This window comes from Amblyomma mixtum, chromosome 10, assembly GCF_055824585.1.
Source record: "Amblyomma mixtum isolate Tamu chromosome 10, ASM5582458v1, whole genome shotgun sequence".
Classification (NCBI taxonomy): domain Eukaryota; kingdom Metazoa; phylum Arthropoda; class Arachnida; order Ixodida; family Ixodidae; genus Amblyomma; species Amblyomma mixtum.
Window position 1 is genome coordinate 50,292,255 of NC_143021.1, and position 12,180 is coordinate 50,304,434.

Consider the following 12,180-nt stretch of genomic DNA (forward strand, 5'->3'; position numbering starts at 1 on the left):
CAATATGATCGACTGCAGGTGTACTCTGAAGCGTCTCCTGAGCGCGCCAAGCAGACAGAGGTCCAGATTAACAATTAACATGTAGCACTGCGAAAACAAGTTGTAATTTGTAGTTCTCTAGCAGCAATTGTGTTTTCTTTCAGCTCTGACTTTGCCGCGGCGTACCATCGTCTCAGTTTCTACTGTTTCAGCAGTGACTGTGTGCTTGGAATTTGTGCAGGTGCTGACCGACATTGCCCTGCTCGCAGCTGCCCTGGTCCTTTTCTCCTTGCAGGTAGGGGCTCCTTCCTTCGCGGCCACTTTAGCGGCGTACTCTTGTCGCTAAAGAAGCTAGGAAAAATCAACGCAATGGAGATTTTTATATGTTTACGACAGAGTTACTGAAAGAAACCAACGTTAGCAAAGCTTTAAAGCAGGGTATCAAACCGGAATTTTTTCGGGTCGGTTCGGGTTTGGATTCACGCCTTTCGAGTTCCTTTGGGGGTTTGGGTCCGGAGCGACATTCCGTTCTGGTTTGAGTCGGATCAGAAAAGAATTAGAACCAGTTCAAATGTATTCTACCGGGTTCAGAGCCGAAAAAATTCTGAACGTATATTGGTTTTAATTAACCTTATTATTCCGTTTACTTTTCTTTGTGATAATCGTATGTAAAATAAAAAAGCAGGATTTGTTCATTGCGAGTTGTTTTCATTTTTCCCTGTTTAATTTACTGTCCGCAGGAAAATGATAGGAATTTACGGCGAGATCTTCTAAATAAAATGAACTGAAAATTTCGCATGTGCAAAACGCTCCAGCGTCAGCCATTTCAGAGACCCCGTCGTGCGAGCAACAGCTCCCCCTCGTGTCAGTAGGGATTTTCTTCTACGCAGAGTATTTATACAGCGCAATATTAGTACTTATGCGGGTGCCGTCACGACCGCCGCATGAACCACCGTTTTTATCCACTTTGTTTTCAAACTATGCTCAAACCACTTTTTTCATACCCTGAGCTTGGCGCATGATAGCCTTAGTCGCTTATGCGCCATTAAACCCAACACAACACAAAACAGAACGACCGCCGCATGCGCCCTCTATGTCACCCCCCCCCCCCCCCCTCAAATCTTCTAACACATGACATGAGAACGCCCATCCAACAAGGAGCACTCTCTAATCACCGAGAGCTTACCAAGCACACTAACGCGACAGTGCAAATGAGAGAAGCCGGCGTCGTCATCGGCGTCACTGGCCGCGAGTAAAAAATGCACGAAGAAATGCCAGAGAAGCCACTTGGGTGGGCCCCCTTGGTGGCCAACCTGGGTGGTAGGTGGGCTACTTGGGTCACATGACCGTACGGTGTCACAGCTTAAGGTGATAGCTAGATGGGTGATTGACCGCGACAGGTTGCTCGGGAAGAGAAACTAGCTGGGGCGCACAAGCCCCACCAGTGGCTTCACCTACCATCGCAGGGCCATCGCTTAACCGCTGCGCCACTGCGCCCGCAGCGGCAGGAGGAGTACTCCAAGGGATCTGGAATGTAAAGAAGAGAATCACCATTTCCGCATATGTGGGCACTAATTCATTAACGCTATCACTATCACTATTATCGCTATGGCTCAGTATCCTCAGAAGCACAGCTAATCGCGTATTCTTGATAGCGCAGTGTAAAATTAAAATTTTGGCCTATGCTGGCAACGTCGTTCCCTTCTTGTTCTCATCAAAAGTGTGCAATAAAAGAGCACGCCTAGACAGGTTTCGTGTCTGCAGGGACAGAAACTTCTTCGTTGAGACCTGCCGTTGCGACTGTGTTGAGAGCGCTGCATTGTGCGAGGAAGAAAGGTACCTGCGCTACATGCAATTTTCGTGACTTTTTTGAGGCGATTTGAAAGGGAGCCAGTTGGATTCCCTCTCTTGATCTTGTAGAGGGAAATTGGGTTAATGATGGTTGTTGTAGGATTCTTGACGTCTTGCAGATTCGTTTTGCTCAATCACATTGCAAGAGGACACTTTAGGAGAGGTTAACTTTTTATAACAATTAAAAGCACAAACGAGGATACAAGCAAGGAGAAAACATATTTACACTTGACTGGCTCGCAGTTCTAGGTGACGAAACCAGCCCTCGGTCCTGCCGAAGCAGCGGGTTTTAAATCCTATGTGCCCGCCCTCGGTGGGAGAATAACCAATCAAGTACTATACAAACATCCACCCAATAACTTATTGGGGAAAGGAAAATACCACCAATCAGCAGTCGGGGAAAGAATAACACAACCAATGAATGATTGGGGAAAGAAGGTAACTCATCGCGACACTGTACACATATGCACACTTTCCACCATCACGATTTCGGATAATTATGCTTTCCCGCTGCGAGCTTCGCGAACACTCGCTTTCCCAACGTCCGGTTGCCGCCAAGTTCGAGGAACGCCATTTCAACTCATCTGTTTTGTCGTCGTCGCTCCTCATGCCTGCAGCTAGCGTGACAATATGTCAAAGCATGCCGCTGCAGACATGGTACAAAGAGCCACGCACTGTGGCGCGGCTCAGCCTCGCCGTACACACGTGCACACAGGATGCCGCCTAACGACTGAGTCCATGAGGGGAGTTTGACGTCTCCTGTAATCCCCCGCCATTCGGCGCCCCCTCTTCTCCCGCCGGGTTGACTGACCCCTTCCTGTGTGGTTGTGTGGAGGGCCCAAGAAAAAGGGACTTAATGGGCATTCCCATAAAGCGACCGGATGCAGCAAACAACATACGGCACCGCGAACTTCACTCCTCCCAACCAAGAATGTCACACAGACACTTGTTGTCAGTGGGACATTAAAGTTCAGCCACGGTGTCCAACAACAAAAGTACATACACACGCACACACGCGTACGTCGGCTGTCCGGTCAGTCCACCAACACGCACACATGCGCCGGCTGTCCGGTCAGTACACCAGCACGCACACATGCGCGCACACAGCGGATATTTCAACCCGCACACACAAGGCTGGAGACCAATCTGCACATTCCAGAATTAACCATGTCAGATCGGTGCCCCAAACTGGCAGAAATAAATTCTAGCCACCTACATCGCGAAACAACACTTGTTTCTTTTGAGCCTTGCCCACAAGATTGGACCAAAATTTACAATTATTCGGCACAGAGCCGGTTGTAAAGGCTGCCGCCGCCGTCGGATCAATAGAGCACACCTGCTCCTCGCGGGCCAAGAAGATTGCTACTGCCCTCGCGTCTGCATTCACCCCTTCTTTCAATTTTACATTCCGTTCAGGCCTCTCATCGGCTACTTCACATGCAGTTTTGCATCGAGATTCAAGTAGCGCTAGCTCTTCGTACAACTGCCCACCGACGTTCGCTTCAAAGAAAATCGTGCTGTCACGCCTTCTTTTCTGACAACTACCTTCACCAGCCTGCTTCCCCACTTCTGGCGATGAAGCATACTGTGTCTCCTCCACGTCGATACCCACAGGGACAGACGCATTATCCGAATCCTGCAATTCCTTATCAGCTTCGAAAACCATTGCAGTGATCAAACGCGCATTACTTCCTTCCTCGGCATCAAATGCAGCCTCATCGCTCGTTGTTAACTCACAATCTGCTGCCAAAACTTCTGCAGCTATCGGATTGGCCTCAAGCTCTACCGGCGTCTTAGGTGTGTCTCGAATTTTGAAATATTCTTCAAAATCAGCTTGCTCTGTTTCTTCATGCAGCCGCTCTTTTTCTGGCTGCTCTAGCAGCGAGTGCGTCTCAGGTGTTACCAACTTCGCTACACCATCAGCTACATCTGCTGTCACTGCGCAGGGTGTCAGCTCCGGCTGGCTGACCCCCTCATCTTTGAGAGCTAGTTTAGCGTCGCCTGCAACGAGAGTTCCCGCTATTGGCGCCTGCTCCACCTCTTCGTTGAGCGTTACTGCGTCCTCGGAGTTAGCGCCAACCTGCTCTGGCAGAATGCTTAACTCTTGTTCACGACACTCATGCGCCTCTTGGGTCTCCTCTATCTCAGCTTGCTCTGACAAGCAGCGCTTCAAAGGCGTGACTAACGCCCCTATGCCCTCGGCCATCTCTCCTGGCACGGCACACACGGTTGGGCCCTGCTGCCTAAACGCTGCAGCTTTCACACCTATAGCCATTGGCCCACAGGTCACTCTCAATACGAGAACATGCTGTTCTCGCTTCGATTTCGGACAGTCAATCATTAGATGCCCAAATTCCATGCAGTCAAAACATTGAACTGCTGCCAATAACATCCCTCTATCAGATTTTGTTCCCTGGTTGAATTTAGATTGCATCTGTGCAAGTTTTATCTTTTCTCGTTCAATTTCGAGTTTCAACTTGCCAATTTCAAGCAGCTGTTCTGCCTTCTGCTCAGTCTCCAAACATCGCATCATGCCCTCCCGATCGTACCGCACGGCAGCCATCTCCCTTTTCCGTGCTATCATCTATAGCACGAAAACACTACACCGACATGGTGAATTCGGAGGAAGCAGAAAGGTCTCCTACCTCGCAGGTTGCTTTCCTCTGCCACGGTAGTCACGTCGCCCTGAGTGACGACAGCGGGCTCCTTGATGCGGATGAGTTGAGTTGAGCCCCGGCTCTCACAGCAGCTCGCTGACTTGTCCTGCCTCGTTTGACTTGCTGGTCTCCTGGTTCTTCTCTTGAACCTCAACGGGGACGCCTGGTTCCTTCCGCAGCTCACGGACTAGGCACCTCCACGACACGTCGGTCGCCTGGCTCCTTCAGCTCCTCGCCGACTTCAGCCTCCTACGTCCCGTTGAAAATGACCAGCAGTCTCATGAAGCTTTCAACGTCGCTCTATGACGCTGACGTTCCTCCTTTAGGACGTACCGCTCTGCAGCTTGTCCACCGACTTGATCCTCCGCCTCTCCGTCAGATACCTCGAGCAGGAAGACGTAGCAAATCCTGTCGACTGCGCCAGTTGGATTCCCTCTCTTGATCTTGTAGAGGGAAATTGGGTTAATGATGGTTGTTGTAGGATTCTTGACGTCTTGCAGATTCGTTTTGCTCAATCACATTGCAAGAGGACACTTTAGGAGAGGTTAACTTTTTATAACAATTAAAAGCACAAACGAGGATACAAGCAAGGAGAAAACATATTTACACTTGACTGGCTCGCAGTTCTAGGTGACGAAACCAGCCCTCGGTCCTGCCGAAGCAGCGGGTTTTAAATCCTATGTGCCCGCCCTCGGTGGGAGAATAACCAATCAAGTACTATACAAACATCCACCCAATAACTTATTGGGGAAAGGAAAATACCACCAATCAGCAGTCGGGGAAAGAATAACACAACCAATGAATGATTGGGGAAAGAAGGTAACTCATCGCGACACTGTACACATATGCACACTTTCCACCATCACGATTTCGGATAATTATGCTTTCCCGCTGCGAGCTTCGCGAACACTCGCTTTCCCAACGTCCGGTTGCCGCCAAGTTCGAGGAACGCCATTTCAACTCATCTGTTTTGTCGTCGTCGCTCCTCATGCCTGCAGCTAGCGTGACAATATGTCAAAGCATGCCGCTGCAGACATGGTACAAAGAGCCACGCACTGTGGCGCGGCTCAGCCTCGCCGTACACACGTGCACACAGGATGCCGCCTAACGACTGAGTCCATGAGGGGAGTTTGACGTCTCCTGTAATCCCCCGCCATTCGGCGCCCCCTCTTCTCCCGCCGGGTTGACTGACCCCTTCCTGTGTGGTTGTGTGGAGGGCCCAAGAAAAAGGGACTTAATGGGCATTCCCATAAAGCGACCGGATGCAGCAAACAACATACGGCACCGCGAACTTCACTGAGCCTATGCATCGACATAAATTTTCGCCCCCTTGCTAGTCTGGTGAACCTGTCGCGTACTTTCTGCCCGTCAACTTATTTGAGAGTTTTTATTCGAAGCTACAAGCCAACCCTGCCCAGTAGCTGCGCTTAATAGGCGACTAAGTGCTCATCTGACTTTTTTGGACATGGCCATGAGAGAATTCTGTTCTGACGCATTCAGTTTTACATTCAGTTTTCCCCTCTTCCCATTTCCTTACAGTACCCGTGTGGCCTTTCCAAAAGGCAGATGGCAAAGGTTCTGGCCGGTAATTACTACCTCTACCTATATACCCGCAGCCTTATCTAAGCAATTCGTGAAAATCATTTCATGACCAAGCCTTTCTTGATTTATTCGGCCGCAAAAACCTACTTAGGCTTCAAACGTGGACCTTACGCGGTAGAACTCACGTCCGGGGGGGGGGGGGGGGGGGGGGGGGGGGGGTCAGTGAACTGATACCGTGCCAGCAACGAGAAACTATTCAATTTTGAAATGATTTGTGTTGTGTTGCTGTCTTGTGATGCTGTGTTCTTTCCGAAAGAAAGGACATGACGCCTTGCACGATAAGATTTTTCACTGCGATGAAAGACTCCGTAGTTTTCATGTCTCTTTTCGTGTCAATAGGACTGTTTTCCATGTAGAAAAGCCTCATGACGGATGAATGCATAGCAACGCCGCATTCATCGAGGCTACTGTTCAGACACCAGTGCATTTTAGCGCAGGAGGTATACGCTGCGAAAGTTCCTCCTTCTAACTTGTGGCTCTTTCTTGACATGTGCCGCTTCCGGAATTTGATGTGCGGGCGTAGAATGTAGTCATGGTGGCATGAAGCCGTATGCCGAGATTACTGAATTTCACCCGGCCTAGTAAGGCACTGGAAATAGGACATTGCCACCAACCAACTAGCCCACCTTAGCCTGTTACTAGTGAGGCACGAGGAAGGTTAGGGATGCTCCTGATATTCAATGCAACAACAATAGAAACAAGCTTTGAAGATGGCCGAGTTTGTCCCTTATGTAATCGCTATCTAGTTTTTTCTCTCAAGTATCGGTATACCGTTGCTTCATGGCCACCTTTTCTTACTTATTGCCATCGCGCGCAACAAAGATTGCTTGGATTGTAAAAAAGAAAACTACGCCCGTTTATACAACCTTCTGTGTTACAACAGTCGAAATCTTTTGGGTTTAACGTGTCGAAGCAACACGGGGGATATGAGACACTGTAGTGGAGGGCTCCAGATTATCGTAGACCAGGTCAGATTCTTCAGTGTGCGCACACATCTCACAGCAGACATTTGTTCTAGTGTGCAAGCGCTTATAATGCTAATTTAGTGGCCTTTATAGTGGCCATTAGTGCTCAAGATTTCACGTCAATCTGGCGTGCAATGCTTTAGAATTGCCGAAAGCACAATACAGAAGCGCAAATTAGGTTTCTTCTTTGACACTAATCCTTCAATCGTGTTGTCACATAGACTAGGTGGCATTTTCAAACTGCGTTGCGCAAACAGCTTTTGGTGGGTAAATCTACGCGCTAGCACACCTCGTTTTGTGTGAGAAAAAAAACAACAAAAATATGCCAGGTTGCAAGAAAAAGTAGGCTGAACCGAGTCCCGGACCGGTTCAGAACGGTTCTCTTGGATCGTTGCGGTTCGGGTTGAGTTCAAAGATGGCGAAAAAAATATGGGTTCAGTTCGGTTCCGGTTCGACACCCTGCTTTAAAGGCGGCTAATTGGTCGTACATCTTAGCATAGGGGGGCGCAAACAGTATTTCAGAAAAGACGACAACTGCTAGCATTGAAGAAAACTTTTATTTTCTACAGCGTGTGATATCATGTAGACACGAAATCAGAGGCAATGAAGATGTGGAAAAAACAAGAAAACAGATGCGAAAACCAGCTCAGCAAGCGTCTGACTGACGTCACGTTTCCCTGCCTTTCTGTGCAGATAGAAACACTTTTTTCTATTTTAGTCAACGCTACCCAAGGGGCACTGGTATAACGACCATCCTCTGTGATCATACATAGTACATTACACAAGGGAACGGCAGTTCACAGCAATATGGAAGATAAAGAAAGGTAAGGGGGCCAAGTACTGATCCTTTAGGAACCCTAGAACCAAGTGGCACAGTAGAGGAATCAGCGTCAGTAGGGCTGACGCTGAGTAGTGCTGACGCTGATGAGAAGAAGGAAATCCATGGATGCAGTCAATAACTGCTGGGTGAATGTTCAGCACACTAAGTTCATGTAATACCAGTGAGTTATTAACTTTACCGAATGCTTTAACAAAGTCGAGAAATATGCAGTCAGATGGAAAAGCCGAGTCCAAATAGAAGTGCAAGTCGTAAGTGAAGGGATGTTTAGGGTGTGTGGTTTATGGGTATTTAAGGTTACAAAGCGACTCAGGCTCTGAAGGAAAGTAGTCGAATGTCACAAGAGAAAAACTCTCGGAATCCATGCTCTGTTAGAGTGAAGAAATTGTTACGCTCCAGATAAGATGTGTAACTATATTAACTCCAGACAAGATGTGTAACTATATTGACGCGAACGTTTGCATTGTCTGTTCATTCCTCAAAGCTGCCGGCACGCCGCTTTATCGCTTTGTTGGTGATGCAAGACGCGCCTAGATTTATCTCGATTGATCGCATCCAGGCGGAGCCGACTCTACGTTGTTCCACAGTGTTCTAGTAACTTTCCAAGCTTTGTCTCGAAAGTTCGCTATCAGCTTTAAAAAGAGCACGGCCGACAGCGGCGGCCATTCTGTTCGACGACCGCCGAGCACGCTTGTTGCTACGCCGCCGCCGAGTGATTCAGTTCTTTGCGGGCGCAAGTCAGCCCAAATAAAGAGTTTCGTTTAGATGCGATTCTCGCTGTTTTACTGTTCGCCGGTCTGCAGTCACAAGCTTATTTTGCATGCTATTGATCTCATAGATACGGGTCACTGGTTAGATGGATTCTGCTCATCTCCGGATTTGTGTACTGGTGTTACCACAGCAGTCTTTCAGTCTGCAGCAGTATGATATGATGATACGATTGTGAGTTTTGGAATCATACCGGCAGCGAAGAAGCACACACTCACACACACACACAGAGAAGGAACACGCAAAACACGGAAGAACGCTGCACTAACAACTGGTTTATTGGGAAAGATTTCGGGCATAAAAAAGGACTCACGCGACTGCGCACTACAAAGAAGAAAAAAAAACGTAACAACCACGTGCCAAGGAACACCACAAAACATCTTGCCGCGAAACATCATATTGCCGCGAAAAGGCTGAACTCCGAAATGTACATAAAAACCGACGCATCACTCATCAGCCACCTGCTCTTTTCTTTATGGGAAAGGCCTCCAGGTGTTCACGCACCGTTTGATACTTGCTGCTGCCTAGACAATGCTGGTGCCGAGACAACAAGGAAACGACTTAACAAAAGTATCATTTAGTAGAGTAGCACCGAGGGGGTCGGGAGCACGTTCGTCCATGGGTGCAAAACGACACTTTATTGGTGTTTCCAGGTTTTATTATGTAGAAGAGTGCGGTGAGGGGCTAGTTGGTACGACATTATGAGAACAAAAGTAACTGCGCAAAAGGACGGGACAAGAGAAAGAGAACCACACGGGACAAACGCAGACTAACAACTGATTTATTCCACCAACTCCTCCAGAAGCGATTCGGATTAGTCTTAATATTGTTCAGGACGGTTACTTTAAAGAAGGTGGATTTAGTAGACTTGAGTGCTAGTTAATATGCTGAAGCAGCCTCTTATAGGCAGCAATGTGGCAGTCCGTCGCAGAAGATATGCTTCCCCCTGACCCCATCGCTCAGTCTCCAAGGGGATGGCGGGAAGCTTCCCCCCCCCCCCCCCCAAAAAAAAAAAAAAAATCGAAAGGGGGGCGGGCTCCAGTCCTCGGAATCCACGAACCACCTGGCGCGGAATCGCTGCACCGCTTGGGAGCCATCCTCGTCCACTAGCTGCCGCACACCGACTGACGACGGAGCAGCCCTCGATGCCGCCGCGCCGACAGCATCCACTTGTCGGCGAAGATGACGTCACCTTTTGGCAGCTGCGCTCGTCGATGAGTCACATCAGGCCCTGGATGCGACGCCGGACGGACGGACGAGAGAATGACCCATTAAAAGCTTTCGCCTTAAAATGTCCTCACTAGGCGCATGAAAGCGTTGATAATCAGGCCTCCCGGCTTAATAATTCCAAACCAGGCAGTGGCACCGGTGGACAAATAGGCGCTAAAGACCGTTGTGAAAGAGAAATCCACGAACCGGAAAGAAAGGAACAAGAGGCCTGTGGTTCTCTGCCCTGCGTTCATTATCTTTCGCACAGGCTGAAAAAAGTGGCAGAAAGGCACTAAGTGCAGGTCGTATTTTCTGTGCAAAAAGCTTAAAAGCTTGTGCGCAAAAGTCCAATAAAATGTGTCCAAAAGCGATGTTAAGCACAAGAATAAGTGTGTGGCCCACGTCGAAGGTGTTGTCTATATAGACTACCACACTCATGCGGTGCGGCAGTCGTTGGTTAGACCGGAAAGTGCGGTAACGAGAGGTTGCGTAATAACATATCGCGTCGCTGCATCTGGCAACCTTGCAGCGCATTGCTGCAGACATAAGTGTGAACCCTTGTTTAACCGAACATCGGTTCTTCCAAACCCAAAGGGCCAGGTCGCACGGGAGGTAAGGGCGGCCTTTCAATGGCTTTCATCACAGCGGACGGCGGTTATGCGAGTGGCCCTTCGGTAGCTTTTACCAAGAAAGATCAAGTGTTTCCATCTTCCCAGCAAGACAAGAAAGTCTGACGGCAGTCAGACGCTTGCTGAGCTGGTTTTCGCTTCCGTTTTCTTCTTTTTCTACACGTTCATTGCCTTCTTTCCAATCTATGGCCTCTTTTTTTTGGTCGTTGTCTTTTGCCCACAAGGTTTTAAGATTTTTAGCACTGAAAATAGAACTGGCACTCCGTGCCTTTCTGCCACTTTTTCGGCCTGTGCGAAAGAGAGTGAATGTAGCAACCCCTGTTGAAAACAAAATCTTACTTGAAAGTTTGCGCTGAGTCGACTCTTCTGTAATATTGCTTGCGCACCCCTCTGCTAAGATCGAAATCAGTGGCAGAACGGAGCGAAAAAGTGAGCGTGTTGACAGGCCAACTGAGCGAAACCTTACTTCAGCCGGACAGCCCCCAGTGTGTTGCGTATGTGGTAAAAGCGGTCGTGAGAAATTTATATCTAGACCAGATATCGTGCAACAGCGACGCAATTCAGTCAGAAAAAAAGCTGACAGGGCGTGCGCTGTCTCGCAACTGAAAGACATTTAATTCTTCGCACGTTAAGCATACAACTGTGCACAGAGTCACCTTGCAGCCTTTTTATGCCATATAGTGGAAGAAAGAAATAATATTTTGCGGAACAGTGAGCGGAGTAGCACGCCAACCGCGATTTTTGTGCAGACATACTTTTTGCAGCCAGTAGTTAATTTCGCAATTTCAAGAAATGGGTGCACCTACAATCCTTCCGCTGTTGAATAAGTGGCAGGCTTTCGATGTTGCTAATACTGTCGATTATGACAATTTGCTCAAAACTTCTCACACCCGTACAAAAAATCACCCTATAAAATTATGCCCAGGAAATCTACCGAAAGGTCTTTCTTAAGGCCTGAGAATGTAATATAGGCGGAAAAATATTTCATTTCGCTGAAAACAAAAACGTCGAATCAGAGGGTTAATCAAGTTTTCGAAACTGTAGCCCCCCAGGATTAACCACCCATGGGAACTTATATACCGATACTAGTCGGATATGTGTTGAACTTCTTTTAATGAAATGTTTTTTTTTTGTGAAATGTTCTTGATGCTATGTATGTCTTATACGCTTACTCCTGCCTAAAGCCTGGCGCTCCAACTGGCAGTATTCTTCTAATAACAAAAACTATTGTCCTTGTTGCAAGTTAGCGCTCGTGTGTGTAACGTCTTCTTTCTACGTCCTGTCTGCTTCTGTGCTTCAAGGTTTTTGGTTTGAAAAAGCCCTAGTCCGGACGTTCAGAGCCTGATTGCGCGTATGTGCCGCTGCTGGCCTAGCGCGAGCGCTTGGTCCCGCGGCACTGCCCACACATCGTCGTCTTCTATACGCGCCGCTTATCCGGTGGTTCTGCCCCAGCCAAATCGTCTTTTGCGTGTCCGCAGTTGGCCTAGCGCGAGCCCACCATTCTGCTCTTCCGGTGTAAGCCACTATCATGCTCTGCAGTTCATCTCCTTTAGCAAGGCATTGCGATCAGCGAATCGCACATTACAAAGTTATTCTCGATGAACTCTTACCCCAAGCTGTTCCCGGTCCAGGCTTCGGAATACCTCCAGTAAACAGGCAGTGAATAGAATTGGCGAGATTGT

General features: G+C 48.4%; 1 protein-coding gene across 7 annotated transcripts in view; it reads left to right on the plus strand.

Moving 5' to 3' along the window:
* LOC149325761 (uncharacterized) overlaps positions 1–12,180 on the plus strand; it is a 180,305-nt gene that overhangs the window by 149,209 nt on the left and 18,916 nt on the right. For 5 of the 7 annotated variants that reach the window (XM_089562498.1, XM_089562501.1, XM_089562500.1 and 2 more), the window contains one exon: positions 221–274. The exons of the other annotated variants lie outside the window; for them this stretch is intronic. In XM_089562498.1, coding sequence (XP_089418624.1) covers positions 221–274 — 54 coding nt within the window. The remainder of the gene's footprint in view (positions 1–220; positions 275–12,180) is intronic. 7 annotated transcript variants of the gene reach the window in all.